Source organism: Sinocyclocheilus grahami, unplaced genomic scaffold, assembly GCF_001515645.1.
Source record: "Sinocyclocheilus grahami isolate Dianchi unplaced genomic scaffold, SAMN03320097.WGS_v1.1 scaffold280.1, whole genome shotgun sequence".
Classification (NCBI taxonomy): Eukaryota; Metazoa; Chordata; class Actinopteri; order Cypriniformes; family Cyprinidae; genus Sinocyclocheilus; species Sinocyclocheilus grahami.
Window position 1 is genome coordinate 963,261 of NW_015505459.1, and position 26,659 is coordinate 989,919.

The 26,659-nt window shown below is 35.5% G+C and overlaps 1 protein-coding gene across 4 annotated transcripts; it reads right to left on the bottom strand.

The window, feature by feature from the left end:
* Positions 1 to 1,477: 1,477 nt before the first annotated feature.
* adcyap1r1a (adenylate cyclase activating polypeptide 1a (pituitary) receptor type I) lies at positions 1,478 to 26,648 on the bottom strand. 4 transcript variants are annotated; one of them, XM_016292045.1, is made up of 13 exons: positions 26,456 to 26,648; positions 17,167 to 17,274; positions 15,649 to 15,749; positions 14,578 to 14,675; positions 13,883 to 14,015; positions 10,638 to 10,791; positions 10,344 to 10,404; positions 8,810 to 8,879; positions 8,577 to 8,668; positions 5,982 to 6,065; positions 3,991 to 4,120; positions 2,808 to 2,849; positions 1,478 to 2,256 (listed from the first exon to the last, which is right to left on the bottom strand). In XM_016292045.1, the coding sequence occupies exons 1-13, from the start codon at positions 26,646 to 26,648 to the stop codon at positions 2,053 to 2,055; spliced, it is 1,470 nt and encodes a 489-aa protein (XP_016147531.1). In that variant the 3' UTR covers positions 1,478 to 2,052. The 4 variants fall into 4 exon arrangements, with proteins under 4 accessions (XP_016147531.1, XP_016147530.1, XP_016147533.1 ...); XM_016292044.1 differs by having other exon boundaries at positions 1,478 to 2,269; XM_016292047.1 differs by lacking the exon at positions 5,982 to 6,065.
* Positions 26,649 to 26,659: the final 11 nt, after the last annotated feature.

Here is a 26,659-nt window from a genome sequence, read left to right on the forward strand (position 1 = left end):
ATGATTGTCAGTCAGTGGTGATGCAGTAAATTTGGTTGGATTCATAGATTGACATCAGATATTGTACTTGTAAAGGGTTGGGGGTTACCCGTCTCTCAAGTATTAAAAGCGTTCACTCAAAAATGAATCAAAACCTGTCATCATTTACTCACCTTCATGCCATTTCAAAACTGGCATACTTTACTTGTTACCATGCAACATATAGTGATCACCGGCTGTCAAGCTCTAAATATGAACAACAATAACAAAAAGCATAATAAAAGTCATTCATATGATTTTTATGGTACTAAAATTATGCTTTTTGTCATTTTGGAGCTTAACATTCTTTACTTTATCATTCTAAGAGTACAAACATAAAAAAAAAATCAGGTTTGGTATGACATGAAGGTTGGTACATTATGACAGAATCAACATTTTTGGTTGAAATATCTTGTAACACTTTCACATCTCACTCAAATGTCTCATTTCTCTCACAGTTGAAAATGTCAGCCCTAAAAGCATTTATAATGCACCTGATAGTAACGTAATGGCATTGATTTGCGCATCTCAAAGCTCTAGAAATACTGTATGCACTCTAATACTGTGTATAAATTAACATATTCCTACTATGTAGAAATTGAAGATTGTAAAAGCAAACCTGAACACTGAATCTGTTAATCTACACTACTAAATGACTAATAATTAAATCAATATTGCATGGCACTGGTTGTTTAGAGTAGATCCATCAAAGCTATTTTTGTGACCATCAGGCACTTCAGAATAAATCAGAGGGAATTGTGGAATAGCCTCCTCGCTCCGGTAATTATTTACGGAACTGTTTTTTGACAATCCTTGATTTGCTGATATTGGCTCTGTGTAGTTACAAACCATTCGCATTACAATAAGATAACACTGGCTAAAAGCTAAATCACAAAACCATAACAACATTTACATATAATCTAAATTCATGAGTCATTCATAAGTCTTTATATTGTTGACATACTCTGTACTTACGGCTGATTGTAAAAAAAATATGTTTTACAATCTCTCTGTGGAGAACATTTAATCAAATACACAGCATTTAAACGAGCAACACAAAGTCTGTACATTTTCTTTTATAGTGTACTTCTGATAAACACAGTAGCATGTTCTAAATATTCATGTTTTAAATATTCATGTTTTGGCACTTAACTTTAACACTGAAATGTAACCCGTCTCTCTCTCTGATATCTAGAGAGCCCCACACATGACATGCAAGAATTTTTTTTTTTTTACTAATTCGTTCCCTCGATGTACTAAAACGTGCACACGATTACTATTTCGTTCCCTCGATTTGCTAAATCGTGCGCACAATTTACTAATTAGTTCTCTCGATTTATAAATCGTGTGCACGATTTAGCAAATCGAGGGAACGAATTAGTAAATCGAGCGCACAATTTAAAAATCGAGGGAACGAAATAGTAAATCGTGCACACGATTTAGCCTACTATTTTTTTCCTGCATGCCATGTGCGGGGCTCCGTAGATATCTGATTTACACTTAAACTAGAAAGCAACGTGATGTTGGATGGATTGATGTTTCTCTGACTACATTCTAACCACAAACCGTTCACATTCTCTATGGCTCAAAATGCGATATGAAAATTCACTCTAATTTCCGCCGCGATCTCATTTTGGCATTGCGGTGTGAATCATACAGCCCCTGTTCTGCATTATTATTGATTAAAATTACATTCTTTTATGCTTGTATTGTTATTTACTTATTAGATTAATTAGAACGCCTTCAAAAAGTTGCGTTATGGTTAAAAAGCTTCCTAACCTGAATTGCAACTTTTAAGCTCGAAACAGTTTTGGCACTATAAATATTTCCCTGGACGAATCGCTTCTAACAGATAATGGGTGACACATTCTGGATCTTGTTTGGAATCTTTAAATACTATCCAGAGATTTCATTAATTATTACTAGTTCATAGGCTGGTCTAGTTCTTCTCTAATTGTGATTGGTCGGCCCTACTGCAGGTGAAGAGGGTGAGTTGGAGGGCGGGGCTTATGAGCGGACTGGCCAATCAGGCGCTCAGGTGGGCAGGTTGAGGTTGACCGTCTCGGCCAGAGGGCTGGACATGCGTATCTGTGAGCTGCTCTTGCTGAGGATGGACAGCTGTGTCCCCCCGTTCACCCCACTGCTCGCTAGCGAAGGGTGACGCTGCTGCTTCAGGTCCACAGCAAAGTACCTGTTCACCGTCCAACTCCTCCATTTCCTCTTTATCTCCGACTGCACCTTTAGGGAGAAACTTGAAAAGGTCATTTTTTAATGTACTCAGCTGTAAAGGTGCACGCGTTCTCCACCAGTCCACGCTCTCTCTCATGCTTTACACCATGTCCAAGCCAGACGTGACACATTTGTGGACACAGAAAGCAAAATACTGCACAATATAATAGCCAATCAGAACATATATTTGATGTTTTATGTTTGGACCAATGAGTATTCACTACTTAGAGCAATGCAACACAAAATATGTCTTGTTGCAATGTGCAGTTGCCATAAGTTTTGAGTGCATTTTTGCTGTACCATGGAAGAAACTGATTGTTTATCACTTAATCACATCACACCTGGTCAGGACATGGTAGTGTTTTGGATTTTAAATTAAATCTCTCAACATGCCAACACTCAGTAACTAAAAATGTAGCAAAAATGTCGATTTTTTTTATGAAGCACATTGGATAAATTATTGTGGAAACGTAATGTTTTCTGAGCAAACCCAAACATATATGAAATTAATATCACAGCTGATTGCATGCTTTTGAGAATATCAAAACAAAAGCTCTTACCTCTCCATTCAGAAAGCAGTACAACACGGCAACCACAAACCCCTGTGGAGAGTTAAAGTGAGTATGTGGTGAAGTGGATATCATTTTAAAGTGTTTTACAGTTCAAAAGTTTAGTAGAAATCAATACTGTTACTCAGCAAAGATGCATTCATTAAAAGACAGCAAAGACATTTATAATGATACAATTGATTTCTTTAGATTCCTCAAAGAATCCTAAAAATGTATAATGGTTTCCACAAAAATAAGTAGCACAACTGTTTTCAACATTGATAATAATAATACATTTTCATAAACAGCAAATTCTGAGGGATCGTGTGACACTGAAGACCGGAATCAGGGGAATAAGTTGAATTTTTCAATATATTTAAATATGAACCAGCTATTTTAAACTGCAATAGCATTTTGCAATATTCCTGTTTTAACAGTATTTTTTATCAAATAAATGCAGCCTTGGTGAGCAGATCTATTCATTTAATCAAGCTCAAAAACCTAGTGAACAGCAAAACCATGTCCCAATACTGTGTCAACATGAAGCAATTATTTGTATGAATATTTTATAGGCGTTTTACCTGTATTTTGAAATACTTATTGCATAGTGTTTTATGTTTGAAAGTCAATTTGACAGAAAATGTATTGGTAATTTGTATTTTGCTTACAGTGTGCCTTGCTGTCTACATTGGCTACCATCTAAGGCAGCATAGTACTAAATGTGGAATGAATTGAAACACTCTACATAGGCAGCAATTCACAAAAGTAGAGTGAAAACTAGAGCTGACCGCAAGTTGCAACAGAGCCTAACATAAGTATGCTGTTAAGCTTAAAAAAAAAATGTCATACTCATACTGATACTAATACTGGTTGTATATTTTAATACAAAACTGGACACTGGATCTTAAGTACTGAATAAATATGCTTTCTTTTGATTCTATCTGCCATTTTGAAATCAACTTTTCACTAGGATTTTTGCAATGCATTCTGAAGTTGTCTAGTCCACAAAAGCTTATATTCTGGCAGCATTTAATATTGATGCCCTATGTTTGGAACAGCCCATGTGTTGGGATCGCACCTACTGTATGATGCCATTTCTGGCAGCTCACTGGTTTGGAACAGAGAAATAGTGTCCACGGAGGTGTTTCTAAAATACAGCGCTAAAGTTGCTACTATAAAAGCTGACGCTCAGTACCTGGAAGGAGCCCAGGCCCAGCTCAAAGACCAGTCGCTCCCGCTTGCTGAAATCCTCCGGGGAGAAGGCGAAAACAGTGTAGTGGATTCCGAACAGAGGGATGAGGAGCAGGGTGGAGCGCGCCAGACGCCTGTCAACACACAGCACACACAGCGGCGCTTCAGACGGCTGATTAAATCTCTCAACATGCCAACACTCAGTTCCTGTAATGCACTGGAGATCAGAGCCCTCCACAACAATCCTGCTCCACAGGAAAGAAGGCCTCTTTGATTTATCTATTATTTCTTCTAGACAGCAGAAGAGCAAATAGAGACCTCAGATCACTGTAAAAAAAATTCTGTAGTTTTTACAAAATAATTTTGGAAGCTGTGGTTGCCAGAAAAATTTTGTACAAAATACAGAAAAACTGTAAACACATTTACGGGCAAAACCTGTAAATTTTAATAATTTACAAACAAGAAAATTTGAATGTAAACCAGTAAATTCAACAATGCACTCTGCTATTAAAATCAGTTTTGTACCTTTAACATACTGACAACCACCATAATAATGCAGGTGGTAAAAGAGAAAGCCACATGAAGAATCAAAGCTCATCACAAGTAGCTTCGCCACAAGCAGAAGTATATACTAATATATAGAAGGTGCACAGAGTCATTCATGCAGACACTTAACACCATCATGGTAACACACATGATACTTAAATAATGCATTCAACTTTCATTAAACAACAGAAGATGTAACATAAAGCCCAAATATACATAACTAATAACAAAAACTATTAAAAAAACATGATTATTTAAACAAAATACTTTCAAATGTGGAGTGTCATGCAGGGAATTCTGGGAATATCAGTTTACAGTTTTTGACTGTAAATTATACATTGATTCGTTATTTTTACTTATAAAAACTGTAAAATTAACAGCATTTTACTGTAAAAAATGTCTGGTTAGATATTTTACAGTTTTTCCCTGTATATAGTAGGGGAACTTACTGTTAACCTATTAACAGTTTTTTTCCGTAGCGTTTTTACAACATTTTACAGTTAAAATTACACTTATTTTTTACAGTGTGCTTCTCCTGAGCAAAAGATCCCAATAATCTCACACGTGTCTCTTCTCTAGACTTTCAGAAGAGATTACAACAATGTCTGGCTGTGCATTCCCGAAATAACAAAGTCTGCAATTAAAGTCTAGCCTAAGATATGAAATAATAGTCAGAAATATCTATTTTTAAATGAAACAGTTTATTAAAACTGTAGACATAATACAAAAAAAAAATTTTGTTGGTCAATAACCAAAACTGCTAGGATGATTAACAGCTGTGCTATAGTTCAGTTTTGATTCCAAAATCTGGTTCCAAAAAAAAATTCCCAAATTTATTTAGTGGATGAATAACACACTTAAAAATCTGTTTCCATTTTTGTTTTTCAAGTTTTTGTAAAATATTCTAGTAAACATTTTGTTCAATAAAAGTTTTTGTGAAATTAATTTTTTTTTTTTAAATTAAACGACATCCTTTGAAAACCTATATTGATCAACTAATACTGCTAAGCCCTGATTTGGTCTCAGCAGGGCCCTTGCCAAGACCAAGACTAACTGCCCAGCCACCTAAACCAGATTGGACCAGACTGAACCACCACTTCCAAAACATAGAGGCAACTGTAAACTGGATTTTCCAGCAGTTAAAACTTATTAAAAGTCTTGTAGCTCAAACAGTAGAGTTGGGTGCTAACAACATCAGGTACATGGATTCAGTTCCCAGAGAAAGCAACTGATAGAAATAGCTTTAAATATGAGTGTGTATATAAAAAGTGTGTGCACGTAATAAAACTACAAAACACAGACAAGACCACAAAAACTATGTGCAGTGAATATTCACAGCCTTTTTTCCCTCAATGGACAGTTAAAAGTGAAAAATGCACATTTGTTGGCCAACACAGACGCAGATGCACACACACATTCACACAAACACACACAAACACACACACTTACAGCGTGATGGTAGAAAGCTCTGACATCCTGCACGAATGCTGGGCGGCCTGTGTGGGCTCACTGAAGCATTTCTGTGCACAGCTGCTAAACACGACAAAGACAACAAACACTCTTTAGGACAGAACACACACATACACACAGACTCACTCACGAAACTGACCACAAACAACAGACCCCAACACCAAGACAACTCAAGGGCCACTAATAGCTCAAGCACATTCTTTGCATGATACTCTTTTCCATGCAATTGCATTAAATAAGGACTGAAGCCTTCAAGCTTCAAAAAGGATGCAAAAATTGGTCCATACGTCTTGTGCTCTAGATCAGTGGTTCTCAACCTTTTTTGAGTACTGGACCCCCATAATATCTCAAACCAACCTCATGGACCCCCGCCCCCCATTGATATTGACGTGTTTTTGTGCAGTCCATTTTTCTTAGCTCTTCTGGTGTCAGGTCCACTGATAGATGGCCTATCAAGCCACCTGTCCATAGGCTGGTCTTGTTAACTTTTTTTATTTTTTGTTTAGCGATACATTGCCCTAGAAATAATTGCGAGAAACAATATTACTGTCATTTTATGACCATTTTATGCCATTGACTATATAGTGATGTTTCAGTTTCAGCGCTGGGCTGTCAGGCATTGTTACAGCAGGTGGCTGCAATGGATTGACTTTACAAGTGAGTCATCATTAAAAAAACATTCATTCAACGGATACACTTAAAAACGCTGATTCATTCATGAATGAAACAAGGTGTTGACATTAATTTACTTTGAGTGCCAGTTTACAAGGCTCAATTAACAATCAACACACCACATGGGTTACAGTGAAGCTGATATTTCACTTCATAGAGAACAATGCCATTGATTCAGTGTACTGAACAGCGCTGACGACAGTCGTGGGAAATCCCCTTAAATACTGAAAGGATACAATGACACAGATATCGCTTTCATCTTCTCCCAACTGATGGCAAACTGATTTTTTTCATGATTATAGGAGTTGACCTGAAGACATTGACTATATAGTGATGTTTCAGTTTCAGCGCTGGGCTGTCAGGCATTATTACAGCAGGTGGCTGCAATGGATTGACTTTACAAGTGAGTCATCATTAAAAAAACATTCATTCAACGGATACACTTAAAAACGCTGATTCATTCATGAATGAAACAAGGTGTTGACATTAATTTACTTTGAGTGCCAGTTTACAAGGCTCAATTAACAATCAACACACCACATGGGTTACAGTGAAGCTGATATTTCACTTCATAGAGAACAATGCCATTGATTCAGTGTACTGAACAGCGCTGACGACAGTCGTGGGAAATCCCCTTAAATACTGAAAGGATACAATGACACAGATATCGCTTTCATCTTCTCCCAACTGATGGCAAACTGATTTTTTTCATGATTATAGGAGTTGACCTGAAGAAAGACAGACCCAGGTACTCACACACCCTTAGTTCTGCTGATGCTGTCACCTCTCTCTCTCTCTCTCTCTCTCTCAATTCAATTTAATTCAATGTGGGCTTTATTGGCATGACAATTGTTACAATATATTGCCAAAGCATAGTGTTTACACTGAATCATAGATATTGCTTTCATCTTCTCACAATTGATGGTAAACTGATTTTTTTATTGATTATGAGTTGACCTGAAGAAAGACAGACCCAGGTATTCACACACCCTTAGTTCTGCTGACGCTGTCACCTCTCTCTCTCTCTCTCTCAATTCAATTTAATTCAATGTGTGCTTTATTGGCATGACAATTGTTACAATGTATTGCCAACGCATAGTGTTAACATTGAATCTAGAACAGATATTTAAATTAAAAAAAATATCAGTTCATGGTTATAATAATTTAAAAAATTTTTGTAATGATTCTACGGACCCCCTGCAATTATGTGACGGACCACTAGGGGTACGCGTACCCCCGGTTGAGAAACACTGCTCTAGATTATTTAGGCTATTTAGACTGCTTGTCCAGAAAAAAACCGATATATTTTATTTTTCACTGCCACAGAAAAAAACAAACAAACAAAAAAACCAAACATGTTGCCTTGATCAACAAGGATTTCTGTATGCATACAAAATGAATGCTTCCACTTATCCCAGTCAACATTTTTTAGTTACCAGAACAGAAAACCTTATGGTTGAATAATAAATCAAAACCTAAAAATAACCATTAGAGAACACTCTTTCTAGATTCTATCTTGGTTGTCACAAAAATCCTCCCAGCAACATTAGTTTTTGATTACAATACTTACAGAGAATGTTCCTGTATTGTTATTCTTTAGTTCTCAAAAATAATAGAGAACGTTCCATATAGGTTCTATGTAGGTTGTCACAAAATGTTCTGGCAATATTAGACTTTGTATACAAAACGTACAGAGAACTTTTCTAGAATCTTATTTGGTTCCTAAAAATAACCAAACGGGAACCATATGCTAAAGTTAGGTGAACGTTCTGTGTTTGCTTGGATACTATCAAGACTTTCATTTCATTTCAGCCATCATCACGTGATACACGGTATCGACTAATCAGACGCAACACAACAGCAGCACTCTGTTTCCACGGTGACTGAGACTAACACACTCACAGGTAGATGCTGGACTCGTTCCCGCCAATGTCTGGAGACTGCAGCTTCTGCACCAAGATTATGATGATTCCAATGAAGAGGACAAAATTAATCTGAAAGGAAATGCATGGGTTTATTATAGTATGGAATATGGCTCCATTCACATACAGTACATAAATGAACTCATATGTTTTATTCATCCGCCTTTTAGCTCTAAAAACAAAAAATTATTATTATTATTATTATTGGCTTACCATGATTGATGCCACAACGGGTCCCTTGATTACCCACCAGAGGGCAGTATTATCATTCATGTCCCAGCAACTGCAGAAATACAATTGATTAACTGTAAGAAGCTTTATTGCTATTGGTAGGCTAGGTCACGTGATTTAGCAGCTAAGAGTTCAGAATAATAAAGTGCATGCTTTTGAAAGAAAATAGCATTCAGTGTGTGCCAGATGCCCTACTGCATATCCAACAGCACACACTGTCTGGAAAATTGTGTCACAAAATGCAATGTGCTTGAATCAAAATGTATCCTATTTATTTTCCTAACCGTGTAAAGCCTGACATATGATAGTCAGAAATGTTAAACGGAATAGTTTATTGGACATAATATAAAAAGAAATCTAAAGAGTTTGCATATATTTTTTTTGTTGAGCATCAGATTTGATACATTAGGCTTTTATGGCACATGCAGTACGATATAGTGAGAATATAGAGCTTGTATTCAAGGAGGAAAAAACACCTCAGTTTTATTCAGAGGCTAAAACTGAGCAAAAATATGCAATTTGGTGCAGGCGTTGATATTTATATGGCCAAATAGTAAAAGTAAGATGAAATTCTGATAGCTACTTACATAAAATGCATGTAAATATCAGTATATCTCCCAATAATATGTCTTAGTAATATGATATTTAAATATTCATTTGTATGATCAAAGCTCTGTAGTTTTTATTGTGGGGCAAAACATATAATGCAATACGATACAATGCTGATTGAGGGATGTATAAATAAATGCTCCTCAAAAGCCTGAAGATCATATTTGATACTCACATTTTAACAAAATTCTTCAAAAAAAAAAAAGAAAGAAAATGATGTATGGACAATCAAGTTAAAGATACTCTTGTTCCTCTTGAAAAATAACTAACAATATAAAATTATTTGTTACATTTATGACTACGTTTACCTAAAAATTTCACAGCAAAAATACATGTGAACCACAACATGAAAGTGAATGTTTTTACAATGATATTAAAAGGCCTTTTATTTAATAAAAAAACTAATTCTAAATGATCAATCAGATGACAGAATGCATGTAGTAGTTTGTGTACAAGAAGTTTTTTTTCAGCCAGGTTTGATCTAATTTAGAGGCTTTAGAAATGTGCATATGAAATATGATATAGGTTAACAGATGCTCCTGGTCTTAGTGTGCATGATTATATCACATTAGTAATGAAATGTAATTAGAAATGTATGAGTTGCACCTTTTCATGTTGACCACATTCAACTCGTTACTATTTAAGTAACCCAACTCCAAAGAGATATTTTTACACAAAACTGGATTAAACCGTATGTATTTCTGAGACGATAACCAGATGGCACCCAAATTAAACATAGTGAGGTTATATAACAAAGCAGTGTTTTCTTATTTAAAACATCTAAAAAAAAATAGCATGTAGTCCTTTCCAAACAGTGACTAGTGACACTGAAGTTCAGTGCCAGCATTTGCGTATCAAAGCAACAAATACAGTATATCAGTTTTTGTTTATGCGGCATTGCACGTACCCAGAGTCATCAAAATGAAGGCGCAGAACGGCCCATATGGTCACACAAATGGTGGGCGTTCCTGAAAGCGCGAGAGGAAGAGGAAATTTGTCAGACCTCAAAGCTGTTCTCCAATGCATTTAGACCAGCAATATGAATGAATTACATACGCCAGCACAACAAATCACATCATAAAGAGCCAGTGGCCAGTTAATACACAAACGCCACACTCCATTTCCCTCCATATCTATGACTGTGACACATAATCAATCATAAACAATACATTTTTTTCTGTGATGCATCACTGTGACATACCCCAGCCGATGATGGTGTACCAGTAGAAGTAGCGTCTCTCAGGAAAGAAGGTTTCCACCAGAAGCGTGAAGAGATAGAGACCTTCGATGAAGAGCCAGAAGTAGTTTGACATCACACAGTAATGGAAGAAGACCATCACCGCCTTACACCCCACCTGAACACAGAGAAACACATTCAGGTTTGCTTAAAATCCAATGGATCCCATTAGAAATCCATCACTCTTAAAAATTAAGGTTCTTTATTGGCATCTGTGGTTCCATGAAGAACATGCTTGGTCTCTCTCCATTCCACAAAAGGTTCTTTGTAGTGAAATATTTTTTTTAGATTATTAAAATGTTCTTCACACTAAGAAAATAAATCTTTTCGCTGTTCTCTGAAAGGTTCTTTGGAGAATCAAAAACGGTTCTTCTTATCACAATGCTGTGAAAACCTACTTTGGAGCCTTCATTTTTACATTTACATAACATTTAGTCATTTAACAGACGCTTTTATCCAAAGCGATTTACGAATGAGGACAATGGAAGCAATCAAAATCAACAAAAGAGCAATGATATGCAAGTGCTATAACAAGTCTCTATGTAGCAAGGTTGTTTTTTAAATTATATAATAAATAAAAAGAAAACAAATAGAATAGAAAAAGAATAGAGCAAGCTAGTGTTAGAGGCCTTTTTTGCTTTTGTTAATTGTATAATAAATAAAAAGAAAAAAAATAGATAGAATACAAAAAGATTAGAAAAGCTATTTTTTTAAAAGAAAACAAGCAGTAAATGAATAGAGTGCAAGTCTAAAAGGGGCGAGTTTTTTTAAAGAATAGAATTAGAATAGTGAGTAGAGGTCGACCGATAGTGGATTTTGCCAATACCGATAGCTAGGTTGGACCACACTGGCCAATACCGATAGTTTTTAAAATGGATACTGAACAAAAACTAAAATAGTGATTTATTAAAAAAACAGTACTGAACCATACTACTACTACTAGTAGTAGTAGTAGTAATAATAATAATAATAATAGTAAATGTTGAAATTAACACACTCTAACAAGGAACAATACTTACACAGCTTTCATTAATCTTAATGTTACAAATGGACTCTTATTTTAAAGTGTTAACATTTAATTTCAACAGTCATGCTAAAAGATGCACAACTTGAAATATATACACAAAGGCCATAGCATTCAAATTATATACTGTATATATGGATATTTTATGCATACTCTCATGCTTTAACTGCTTCTATTCTTGGACATTTGATGATTATCTAATCAAAATAAAAGCAGGATTTTCTGTCAGCTGCATTTAAATCTGCGTCTGAAGTTTCCCGCTCGGTTCAGCGTGCAGTATCATGTGTCTAAACAAATAGCACGTGCTGTCAGTGATTTCAACCACTAGAGGCCGCTCTCGCACTGTATAATGACAGCAGACCCTTCTCAGCCACTCCTCAACTGACGCAACCCAGAAAACTATCGGCATGAATATTTGCCGATAACCGATAGTTCCAGCAATCAACTATCGGTGCCGATTAATCGGCAAAACCGATACATCGGTCGACCTCTAATAGAGAGTGCTAGAGTTAGAGGGTCAAATAAAAATGGAAGAGATGTGTTTTTAGCCAATTCTTGAAGATGGCTAAGGCCTCAGCTGCTCGAATTGAGTTGGGCAGGTCATTAAGGAAAAATTTTAATGCAAAATAATATGCTTAAATAATATGATAAAGACACAAAATATATTCAGTTGTGAAAATGAACATATTAATTATTAAAATAGAAAATGTTAAACATATTTGTTAAAATCAGTTTTATCATATGCTCTCGTATTTCTTTGATTATGTTTTTGTAAAGTCATAATTGTGCTATGATATAGTATACAGTATATAATATACTATTTTGATCTGTCTGCTATTTGCAATTTACTATTTTTCATAGCGTGATTCTTGGTAAATGTATTAATATCAGTTAGGGTCAGTTTGACTGGCAAATGTCATACTATTATAATAAAATTATGTTAAAAACACAACAATTGAAAACAAAAACATACAAAAAAGTCTTGTCCTCATATTTTAATTCCAAGATTATAACAAGTGACATTTCAATGATATTTTGACCACTAAACTGTAGGAAATGTCTCTGGTTTCTATTTCAGAAATCTAGTCATCTTCATTTTACATGCCTATTCTGACATATTTTATGAAACAGTTTATAATAAATGACAGGACTTCATCCATTAGGAAATGATTTAAGTGCAAAAACTGACACTGGCTATTTGATGTATGAATGCAAACAGAGAGATTTCTCTTTGTATTATTGGCCTTCTTGGGTCAAACCAGTTTAAGCTGGTCAATCTGGTTTAGCAGCTGATTTGTTGCTGGTCCATAGTGGTCTGCCAGATAGTTTAGCTAATCAACCCGGCCTAGTGACCATCTTAAACCAGCTGTAAGCAACTGGATCCATGATGCATCCTTCCATCTGACAGACTGTATATTTCCATTTATTTCCATTCACAATTTCTTTTTAAATACTTGGTTAAAGTATTTAACCATGTTCATCAATTACACTCTGATCCAATTCGGTGCTAAGTGATGTCATTAACATGGCCCCTGATTGGCTGGGGGAAAGAGCTCAGAGCCCTCATTCAGGTGTATAATGAGAGCGTGCACGGTTTTATAAGCTATTCATATGCTAATACAGAAATAATGGAATATTTCCAGAGCAGCTTCATGATAATTACGGCTGTTTGTCAGGCACAGACGGGAGAAACACAACGTGTTGCTATTGAACGTGGGGCGAAGGCTTGAACAGAAATGGATGGAGTTATTATTAGTCTCTGGATTTCACATGCAAATAGCATCCAGCCAAACTCCGGCCCTAGTAGCAGTTTCCATTTATCTGCGATTGACTGTGAAAGCAAAGCCTATAGGAAAACTTTAAACCACACACACAAAAAACTATTAACAGATTAAAACCATATAGTGTTATATGCTGATGGTACCATAAAAGGTAAAACTGTTATAAATAAATATTTAGAAATAATTAATAATACTTGATTAGTTTTTTTAAGTATTGGTATATTTAGTATTTAGTGGTATTATATATATACTGTCTACTACATAGAACATATTCAATTAATTTAATTTAAACATAATTTTTAATACATTTGTCATATTAATTTCTTCAGGCATAAAACTAAAAAGGTTTAGTGAAGCTTCAATCCAAAACAAAATATGTGCATTGGTGCATGTGCATTACTCACAGTATGAACGAAGCAGTGGTCGCTGTCCTCCTCAGCATACAGGACCCCGTCTTTAATGAACACAGAGATGGCTCTCAGCATGAAGGACACAAACAGGTTCATGTGGATGAAGTTCCTGGTGCAGTGAAGCTTCCTGTTGACAGACGTTCAAAGGCAGAACTACGGTGTTGTTAGGAGATTGAAATTCTAATGTGTTTGGGTGGGCAGCTGAGGGTTTGTATCAATGTGCAAACACTCATCATTGCTTCTTTGAAGCCCTCGGCATCTTATCATAATGTACATCATACACAGGTTCTTCAGATCACTCTATTTGCTTTTTAGGTACTGTAAAGCACCTCTACACAGATGCTTTTCTAAAGAACTAAAGAAAACAAAGTACTCAAAAAGCTTCTTCATTTGCATCAGGCTGTAAAATCCTTTTTCATTGTAATTGGGAAACTGTACTTTAAAAAGTTGAGGCCAATCTCACATCTGGATGATAATACACACCAAAAAAGAAAAAAAGAAGAAACAAAAGAAATTATAGTTTGCATGAAGAAAATTAAGTCGCAGTTTTGTACTGCAGCAAATATTTCTAGTAAAATACTCCTTTTTCCTAACATAATCAAATCACTACCAATAAAGTAGCAAAAATACCATGTTTTCACATGCATCATGTACTTCATCAGAGTTTCATCAGTATATGTTAAACTGACCGGAAGCGGCACAGAATGACCATAGCTGTGGTCAGAGACACCAGAGACGTGCTGTAGCCCACCGTATAGAGAGCTTTCACCGATGCATAGTACATGTCCTTGGGAAGGGAAGAGAAAACTACATTAGTCTTGGTTAGCAGAAAATAATAATAATTGTGCCTTTTTATCTCACAATCACAATTTTGCAGATCTGATTGTTTTATCTCGCAATTCTGAGAACTGCGAGATATAAACTCACAATTGCGAGAAAAAAGTCCGAACTGGGCAAATCGAGACGAAAAGCTTGTTTCTGCCAGGATTAAATAAAATAAAAAAGGTAATTACGACGTTATCTCACAGTTCTGACTTCTCAAAACGTTGTCTCACAAATGCAGGTTATAAACTTGCATTTCTGATTTAAAAAATGCTTGCGAGTTTATATCTTGCGATTCTGGCAACTTTTCATCTCACACTTCCAACGTCCTGAAATTCTTTGGAAAAAAAAAAGCCAGAGTTGCGAGATAGAAAATTTGAGTTATTAACTTGTAATTGCAAGTTTATAATTCGCAATTGTGAGATACAAACTTGCGATTCTGAGAAGAAAAGTCAGAAATTGCAAAAAAAAAGAAAAGAAAAGAAAAGTCTATGTCTAATTACGTCGGAATTATGAGATAAAGATTCGCTATTGCCTTTTTATTTCAGTTTTTCTTGATTGCGAGATAGAAAATCTGAGTTATTAACTTGTAATTGCAAGTTTATAATTCGCAATTGTGAGATACAAACTTGCAATTCTGAGAAGAAAAGTCAGAAATTGCAAAAAAAAAAGAAAAGAAAAGAAAAGTCTATGTCTAATTACGTCGGAATTATGAGATAAAGATTCGCTATTGCCTTTTTATTTCAGTTTTTCTTGGAGGAAAAAAGCTTGCCACAGTTCTTGCGAAAATCAGAAAGTTAAATTACAAATGTTTACAATTTTAAGAATCTGTCATATTGGTGGACCATACATTTATATATTCTCTCAGTATACATTTGTTCTGAGCTTGTCTTCAGATGATTTATATCATCAGTACTTCAGTCAGATGAGATACTCACAGGTTTGGTTGTGTTGTCACCAGTCATACAGGCATCAACATAGTGTGGATACGGTTCAGACCAACCGAACTCCGTACAGTTTCTGCTGATCTTGCCGAGCCCTGAAAATCAGCCAGGCAACAAGCAGAACAACGATAAATCAAACATGTTTCCTACTTTAAACATACTGTAAGCAGCTGCTGCAATATGCTGCTGTCAGCAGAACCGCAAGAACAAAAGAGTACATTCATCACATGTACATTTATAATGACTCATGATCTCATGTAAAGCCTAACGTTTCGTGTTTCTTTGGCTGAGAAAGATTTCTCAGGCTGATCTTACGCCTGCTTCAACAGTGTTGCTGTTAAACCTGAACTAAACAAGCAAATTGAACCAAAACCTTCAAAAGATTAACTTGAAAAGACATTTTTATTACACAGCAAAACCATGTTTTTTTGGAGATGTTTTATGGTCAAACACAGAGATTCTACTGTATGTTTATACAGTGGGTACGGAAAGTATTCAGACCCCCTTAAATTTTTCACTCTTTGTTATATTGCAGCCATTTGCTAAAATCATTTAAGTTCATTTTTTCTCCTCATTAATGTACACACAGCACCCCATATTGACAGAAAAACACAGCATTGTTGACATTTTTGCAGATTTATTAAAAAAGAAAAACTGAAATATCACATGGTCCTAAGTATTCAGACCCTTTGCACCTGCTTCAACAGTGTTGCTGTTAAACCTGAACTAAACAAGCAAATAGAACCAAAACCTTCAAAAGATTAACTTGAAAAGACATTTTTATTACACAGCAAAACCATGTTTTTTTGGAGATGTTTCATGGTCGAACACAGAGATTCTACTGTATGTTTATATATGTGAGAGGGATTTCTAAAGGATCATGTGACACTAAAGACTGGAGTAATGATTCTGAAAATCCAGCTTTTTCCCTCACAGGATTGTTAATTAAAATAAATTATAAATATAAATTATATATATATATACATATATATATATATATATTCATATTCTTTCATTGTATTTAAAATAAACAAACACAAATAAATAAATAACATAAATGTAATAAATAATAAGGTCCCAATATGGCCCCATTACTACATTAACTAACAGTAATTAACAACGAGGAATTAATTTGTTACAATACTTATTGATCTTTGTTAACGTTTGTAACATTAACATTAGTTAAAAATAGAATTGCTAGGTAATGTTAGCTCAGGTCCACCAGATAATATTAACATATACAAACCTTTGATTTCAATATTGTATTAGTAAATGTTCAAATTAACATTAACAAAGATTAATAAATGCTCTAGAAGTATTTGTCATTGTTAGTTCATGCTATTGCTAAATAATGTGAAGTAATATTAACAAATGGTATCTTACTGTAAAGTGTAATCAATACTTTTCATTTATATTACTATAATTAGTTATATTAATATATTTAATTATATTACTATTATAATTTATATTAGCAGCAATGCATTAAAAATGTCAGCGTGCAATTTCTCTCACCTTCCTCTGGACTCATGAACTCGAAGAGCTCGGGACAGTTGACCTCCACGACCTTGCCGACACTGGCCGCCTGCCAGCAGGTCAGATTGTCCCACTCCCACGGACACTCTGAAAACAACACCACCAAACTCACATTAGTACACCTCACATCTCACAGCAGCTAGTTAGGTTTGTCTTGCTGGGACTATTACAGAGATTTGAGGCCTGTTTGTTTCAGACAGTTACTATGCTATTATTTGAACTTCCTTAGAGTGCCAAGTAAATAGCATGGCATAGAATTAAAATAATAATTCAAAAGCATATAATAGATATTGAAATATCATGGTATTGCCAACTGAAACAGTATCTGTGCCACAACATAACTTCATACAATGAAACAGCACCGATATAATATCCTCTTTTGCATATAAAACAAAATCTCATAAAGCCAAATTACATCTGGACTCATGACACTATAACAGATGTCTCCATTTAATTCTCAATTATACTAAGATTAGCCCGCGAGAGGACACCAAGGTGAGAGTGACTATGACCAGCAGGGGGCCTCAGCAGCGGTTCCTGCCCGAGGACTTTAACATGATCAATAGGTGATATGGATCAAAATCCATCACTTTCACAATTGCATTTGACTCCTCGTTTCCCTCAGCTCATTACCGAAATGATTCTGGAATTAATTACAGAAATGACTCTCACTCAATCTGGTGGCAACCAACAAAATAATGCAAAAGATGAATAAAACAATGTGGAGATACCTGATAGTGTCAGAACATCAACAACAGATTTTGGAATGAATTGTGGGCAGATTTAGAGTTCAGATGTGTCTATTTCTGACCATCATAACTGTCAGATACAGTCATTTATTCTTCTGTAAACAGTTTAGTTTTACTGATAGTAAAAATCAAGAATGAAACAATTCTATTTCAACTGTAGACAGCAAATGGAAGCTTCAGAGTTTTAGAAGAAATATTATTGTCTTCAACTATGCTCAGAGACTAAAGTCCGGGATCTGACCACATTAAAAACAAATAAATAAATACTACATAGATTCAACAAATAATTCTGTAAATAAATAAATAAATAAATAACATAGTCTCAATATGAACACTGTAAATAAATAAATAAATAAATAAATATTTATCAAGTCTCTCCTCCTGCTCTACACTCTCTGAGATGGAGGTTTCCAAACTTATCCTTTCCAATCATCCTACTACTTGTCCACTTGATTCTATCCCCACTCACCTCCTTCAGGCAATTTCTTCTTCAGTCATACCTTCGCTTACTCACATTATCAACACCTCTCTTCACACTGGTACATTTCCCACAGCATTTAAGCAGGCTCGGCACTGCTTAAAAACCCTCTCTAAATCCAGTACTTTTAGAAAACTACAGACCGGTATCCCTCTTCCGTTCATTGCAAAGACACTTGAGCGAGTTGTGTTCAACCAACTCTCTATGTTTCTTGCACAGAACAACCTCCTGGACAGCAACCAATCTGGCTTCAAAAGCGGCCACTCAACTGAGACTGCCCTGCTCTCGGTAACTGAAGCCCTGAGACTGGCAAGAGCAGCTTCCAAATCTTCAGTACTAATCTTGCTGCATCTGTCTGCTGCTTTTGACACAGTTAACCACCAGATCCTCCTGTCCACCCTCAGAAAGATGGGCATCTCAGGAACCGCACTCCTGTGGTTCAAGTCCTACCTCTCAGGTAGGCCCTTCAGGGTGTCTTGGAGGGGTGGGATTTCTAAGTCACAACTTCTTGCTACTGGGGTTCCTCAAGGCTCAGTGCTTGGACCACTTCTCTTCTCCATCTACATGTCGTCATTAGGATCTGTCATTCAGAAGCATGGCTTTTCTTATCACTGTTATGCTGATGACACTCAACTCTACTTCTCATTCCAAGCAGATGATCCAACGGTAGCTGCTCACATTGCAGCCTGTCTGAGAGACATTTGTAGCTGGATGAAGGACCATCACCTTCAGCTCAACCTTATTAAGACAGAACTGATTGTGGTTCCAGCAAACTCATCGTTTCATCACAACTGCTCTATACAGCTGGGTTCGTCGACCATAACTCCTTCCAGGACAGCCAGAAACCTAGGAGTTGTGATCGATGATCAGTTAAGCTTCACAGACCATATTGCTACAACGGCCCGGTCTTGCAGATTTGCCTTATACAATATTAGGAAGATTAGACCCTTCCTGTCAGAGCAGATTAGACCCTTCCGCACAACTTCTTGTCCAAGCTCTTGTTCTCTCCAGACTGGACTATTGTTATGCTCTCTTGGCAGGCCTTCCCGCATGTACTATCAAGCCTCTGCAACTGATCCAGAATACAGCAGCGAGAGTGGTCTTCAATGAGCCAAAAAAAGAGATCACGTTACTCCTCTCCTCATCAGGTTACACTGGCTACCAGTAGCCACTCGCATTAAATTCAAGGTACTGATGCTTGCCTACAAGACAACCACTAGCGCTGCACCAATATACCTAAACTCGCTAGTTCAAACTTATGCAAGTGAACGGCGCCTTGTGGTGCCATCCCAAAGAGGCACAAAATCACTCTTACGGACCTTTTCCTGGACTGTGCCCAGCTGGTGGAATGACCTCCCGATCTCAATTCGAACAGCTGAGTCTTTAGCCATTTTCAAAAAACATCTAAAGACACATCTTTTTCGCCAGCACCTGACCAACTAATACTAGCACTTACCTATTCTATTCTGTTTTGTTCTATTCCATTGTATTATTAAAAAAAATAAGAATAAATCCCTAGCTACGTGTACTGTGCTAGACTACTTGAGACTTGTCATGGCACTTGTATACTGTTGTTGTTCTCTCGTTGGTCTGATTGCTTCTATTGTTCTCATTTGGATAAAAGCGTCTGCTAAATTATTAAATGTAAAATGTTAAGTCTCAAATAAATAAAAAATAACAAATAAATTAATAAATAAAAAATACTATAAATAAATTATAAATATTAGTCTCAATATGAACACTATAAACACAAGCGCAATAAAAACTAACAAAAAACATGAAAAAATAAATATTACCCAGATTCTATAAATAAATTCTATAAATAAATACTATTGAGTTCCAATATAAATACAAACTAAATTAAATAAATAATGAATAACTGAATGAATGTAAATGAAATTCTATAAATATATGAATTAAATATATACTATTCAGTCTCAATGTGAACACTATAAATAAATAATGAATAAATAAATAAACACTAGCTAGATTATATAAATAAATTCTATACTATTGAGTTTCAATGTGAACACTATAAATACAACTAAATAAAATTAATAATTAAATAAATACTACCCAGATTCTATAAATAAATTCTGTAAGATACAATCGAGTTTCAATGTGAACACTATAAATACAAACAAATTAAATGATTGAATGAATGAATGAATGTAAATACATTTTTATAAACGAATACTATTCAGTCTTAATATCGTCACACACTGTGTCTGAGAGAACGATGGAGACGTGGATCAGAGAAACAGTCTTTAATAAATCCAAAACAAGGGGTAATCCACACTAGGAATGACTGTGACACACACGAACATGACGTTAGTAGACCCGACAAAGACAGACGGCACAGACTGGGACTTAAATACACGGGGTAACAAGGGTAATTACAAGACACACTTGGATGACATGAACACAATCAAGCACGGGAGAAACTAGGTCACGGAGCACATGGGGAGGGAAAACACAACAAAACAGGTCCATATTCCTGACAAATATGAACACTGCTAGAATGTAAATGATAACTGGGAAAAATATATATACAAAATTATTATACAAATGCACTTAATAGTTAAAAATGGGCAAAAGACAGCAAAGGGGTCATTCAAAATAAGTTTTTATAAGATTTTTAACATATTTTTAAGTCTGTTATGCTCACCAAGGCTGCACTTACTTCATCAAAAATACAGTAAAAACAGTAATATAGTGAAATATTATTATAATTGAAAAACTGTTTATTTATATATATATACATACATATATATATATATATATATATATATATATATATAAATGTAATTTGTTCCTAATTTAAAATATTAATAATATAATATTTTTAATATTATAATATATTATTATATTACAACAATATAGGAACATTATAACTAATAATATATTAATATTATAACTCTTAATAATAAAATATTATAATAGTATAACAAAACTATAAAAGTATATAAATAATACTAAAATAACAGTCACATTACATTGCATGTTTAATTCAACGAGTGTATCATCAAGATGTTATCATCTTTTGAAAAAAAAATATATACTGTATATATTTGTTTAGCATTTTTAACCCAATTCTGTGTAAAATATCTGACCTTTTGGCAGACCATTCAAAAAATTAATCAAGATGAAAATCATAAAAAAAACTGCAGTTGATCCTGCTTTCTTTTTTTGACAGACAGCACTAGTGACGTAAAAATGCAGTGATTATTGATATCTGTGTTATCTGTGTTACCACTCTCGCTCACTTTCTCTTTTGTCTCAATTTCTCTCCCACACACTTTTGCTTTTTCTGTCTGCATCTGTCAATCTCTTTCTCAAGCCCTTCTTGCAAACGTGGCTGTTTTATTTCCGGCTGAATGATTTTCTGACTGCACAGCGATGAGCCTGCTGTGCTTTAAGGAACAGGAGAGGACGAGGATTAATGAAGCAGATGTAAACAAGAGAACACAGAGGTTATTCCTCCAAAATACACTGCATTACATGCACAAATATGTCAAACCAAGCAGCATTTACTCTAAAGAAAAACAGCACAAGCACACAATTCAAACTAAATATTTCACAAAAGATGTTTGTTATATCATCAGAAGCAAGATCAAATGCATTTGAAGGTATAAATTACAGGTGTCTGTGCTCAGAATGACCTTGAGTTCATTAAATCCATATTTTGCAGCTACTGTACAAACTCCTTCCCCACCAATGCTTTGAGTTTAACAAGGGTTTCAGTTACTGGTGTTTTAATGGTTTGCAGATATCTTGAAACTGACGCTTAATTCTCTGCTGGTAAGCATGTTGCTCTCCGTTGCGGTTGAGGGTACTATTGTCGTCTAATTAGCTTAACCGCCCCCAGAGGATTCTGATTGGACGGCTAAAATTTGCCAAGAATTTAATGGCTTTGAAGCAAGGCTGAAAGACGAGATGTCTGAACACACATAGTCAAACACTTTACCTTCTTCTCATCAAGTTTGTTAAAATGAAGTTTCCTTCATACCTTACAGTGCATTTAACTGCTAAGAAAAACTATAACTAAAACTAAAATATTATTTATTACTTGTTTTTAGGTTCATATACTCTGCCGTTCAAAGGTTTGGGGTCAATACGATTTTTTTCTTATGCTCACCAAGGCTTCAATTGTTTGATTAAAAATACAGTAAAAACAGTAATATTGTGAAATATTTTTACTATTTAAAATAACTGTTTTCTTTTTCAAATATATATTTTAATATAATTTATTCCTGTGATGTAAAGCTGAATTTTCAGCATCATTACTCCAGTCTTCAGTGTCAAGTGATCCTTCAGAAATCATTCTAATACGCTGATTTGACAAGAAACATTTCTTATTATTATAAATGCTGAAAGCAGTTGTGCTAATCAAACATTTTTTTATGAAAACATTCATATATTTTCCATTTCCAGGATTCTTTGCTGAACAGAAAGTTCAAAAGAACAGCATTTATTCGGAATAGAACAACATAAATGTAACATCTTTTGTAACATCATAAATGCCAACTGTAATTTTTTTTATCAATTTAATGCATCCTCGCTCAATAAAAGTGTTAATTTCTTATCTTACTGAGTCCAAACCTTTGACAGGTAGTGTACATTTAAACATGCACATCTTGTAATATTTTGCCATTTTTGTTCACCTTAAAACGACTAAAGAACCATAAAAAAAAATCTCACCCACTCACTGCTGAATCAAACTTAGTGCTGGGCGGTATGACCAAAACTTTATATCACGGTATTTTTCAAAATTATACCGGTTTCACGGTACATGACGGTATTTTTTTTTCATGCATGACCGGGTGTTAACCATATTTTCTACTGATTGAGAGAGGAAATACTGCAGTATATTGACTTAGAATGCCCTATTTTACTGTCATGATGAGTGAATATTGTCAAAAAATACCACACTAAATAGTGACTAAACACGACCCCTTTTAAAACATGTTAACCAGGAGTCACTCTCATTTATAATCGCGGCATCGTCTGATAAAATCAACATGCATCTACACTAAAGAGCGGCTATGCGGTTGTTTTGGCTATATTACTTTTTTTGTCTCATGCAGAGCACTGCCTGCGTCTGAGTAACAAACTAAAAAAAACAACAAACAAAAAAGTGCATGTGATATTAACAGACGAACTACGCTCATATTTATAATCACCAAGCAATCAGTAAGCGGCAGGTGCTTGGAAACACTGTTTTGTACTCATTTATTAATGAGTCGACTGCGAAGCAGCCAACTGAATGCGCTGCTTCTCTGCCGCTCACTGCACAGAACAGACGCCGAGAGAGGTGACACTTCTCTGGGAAAGTCAGACCTCGCGTTCGCGGGACAGCACTGGCGAAATCTTCCAACTGAACCATAGCTAAGGTTTATTCAAAAAAGTCGCTAGGTTTGTCAGTATGAATATTCTATGGAAAAAAGCCGCTAAAAGGGTCTGAAAGTTGCTAAATCTAGTGCTAAAGTCACGCTCGTGTGTGTATGAGACGCGGGAGCTGATGGCAGGGGGCGGTGGATATTTGTGGCGGTCAATGTGGATATTGTGGATGAGTTCTTCTGTGTCATCACGTTCTATTAGTTCTACAGCTTCAGTTTCAGAACTTTCACGCTTAGTAACACATACAGCTGTTCCCTCACCACAGTGCAACAGTGAAAAGGGACCCCTTTCAAACAGTGTCGCGTTCCGAACGTTGTTTAAGTGACATACACCGGTATTGCGGTATTTTAAAAATTTATATCATAACAAAAATAAACACGGTATGAACCGGTATACCGCCCAGCACTAATCAAACTGAAACAAAACTAAAGGATTGCCTTTTGAAATAAGCCTCTATTCTGCTGATTGCTCTGAAAAGAATAGTAATGACAGGTCATTAAGCCTCTTATTAAGAAACCACAACTAGATCCTAGTGAACTGGCTAATTACAGACCCATCTCAAATCTTCCTTTTATGTCTAAAATTTTAGAAAAAGTTGTGTCTGCTCAATTGTGCTCCTGCCTGCAAAAAAATGATCTCTATGAATACAGCACATCTGGTTTTAGATTGCGGTTGGGTATTGAAAAACACGCAGGTTTTGGCACTGAAGTAACTCCACATGTATAACTTTTACTGTTCAGTGAATTCGCCCCCAAGTGTCTTTCTAGCAACTCAAGCTGTTTTACACCTTATAATCTGTTATTTTCTGCTCCAAACAGTCAGAACTATATGGAGTGTCCTTGAGGCTGCAAACACATGAGTCAGAGACAAAGAGCTTTCTCTCCATCTTCCTCTAGGCCCATTTATCCACATCCCGCTGGATGAGTCCTCCAGCTCTCACAAAAATAGCATCTCTTCTCTGTAATTGCTGACAGGTGTCACAGCCCTGCTTCCTGTTTACCACAATACCTGAATACCTCTATAGGGGACGGATGACACATTTAGTACACGCCGAGTGAAATGAACCCAATGAACGCAAGTTCTAGTTAATTTAGTATATTGAGGCTCTGGGAGAGATGGAGAATCATGAGTCATTCTTTCAGAAGAAGGACTGAGAGTGAGATGGGAAGACACGCTAGATGGAATGTTGCATTGTAACAGTTCCAAATCCCTTCTATGAATCGAACTGTTCAATTCAATGAGTCAGTTAAAAAAATGATTCAGCAGCTCTTTGATGGTTGCTGACATCCCCATCTGACATATTACATGCTCTTACAGTCCAATAAAGCCATATGGATGCAAAAATGACAGTTTTTCTCACGAGTTTCAATAATAAGAGTGTTTGTTGTCATTTCATGTATCCCATTTCAGTTGAATAAAATATAAAGTGACTTAAATATAATTTAGTTACACAATTGTTCAAATATTTGGGGGTAGTAAAATGAGTAAAGAACTTAATACTCAGCAAGGATGCACTAAAGTAATCAAAAGTGACAGTAAAGGCATTTATAATGTTTAAAAAAACATTTACAATTTTTTACATTTCTGTCCATCACAAAATCATGAAGAAAAATGTATCACAATATTCAACATTTTTAAACATTGATAATAATCAGAAATGTTTCTTGAGCAGCAAATCAGCATATTAAAATGATTTCTGAAGGATCATGTGACACTGAAGACTGGAGTGATGATGCTGAAAATTCAGCTTTGATCACAGCAATAAATTACATTTTAAAATATATTCACATAGAAAAACCATTATTTTAAATTGTAATAATATTTCCCTTTTTTCTACTGTTTTTACTGCATTTTCTAATAAACGAAGCCTTGGTAAGTATAAGAGTCTTCTTTCAATAACAATATCTTATCGATCCCAAACTTCAGAACAGTTGCGTACGAAAATGTAATTTAATTAAATTACTGTCTTGCTACGGTGAGATGCACGCATGAAGAAGGTAAAGATAGATGCAAATATTTTTTAATAGTCCACAATAGGGCAAACACCGGCTGGACAGGCAGAATGAACATGTAGGAACCAAGTAGACCAAACGACAAACAGTGAACTGAACACAACTTAAATAGGAGGGCTGATGAGGGTAATTAATGACACACACCTGAACCAAATGACAATAATCAGACATGAGGGAAAACTAGGTTACACAGAGCACATGGGGAAGGAAACACAACAAAACAGGTCCTTGAGGTGTGACAATTACATTTATTTAAAATGTTATCAGCTAATAAAGTAACTTATATTTTGCCCCATTAGTCAAAATCTTTGTTTACAAAAATGCTCTTACTATCAGCTCACTCATCAGTTCACGGGTCATTGTGAATCAGACATGTGCAAAAGAGTTTGATGCAGTCGGATTGAAAATTACTCTAGAAAGGGAAAACGTTAGCCGTTATCATTTCCTGTTCATCTTTCACACTGTAATTGGAAGATCAAACGCACTGGTTTATGTAAGAGAATTCCATACTAGATGTACACTTCACATTTTGCCACATTTGGTCATCTGGATATTCCATGCATATACTCTGTATACATATTATACTGTATATACTGTAAATGGGTTAGATAGCCTTTGCTCTCTCTTACCAAACTCTTCGTCATCTTTAGGGTCGTGCAGGGCAATTCGCTCCAAGCATCTCTCCTCCTCACGTTTGATGACGCAGTTGGAGATCTCTGAATGTATGGGCCACATCTGAATCAACAAACAGATAAAACACATAAATAAACCAGAACAGCACAAGAGCAGGACGAATAAACAGCAGCAACAAACAGGATACATTTGCGCCACAA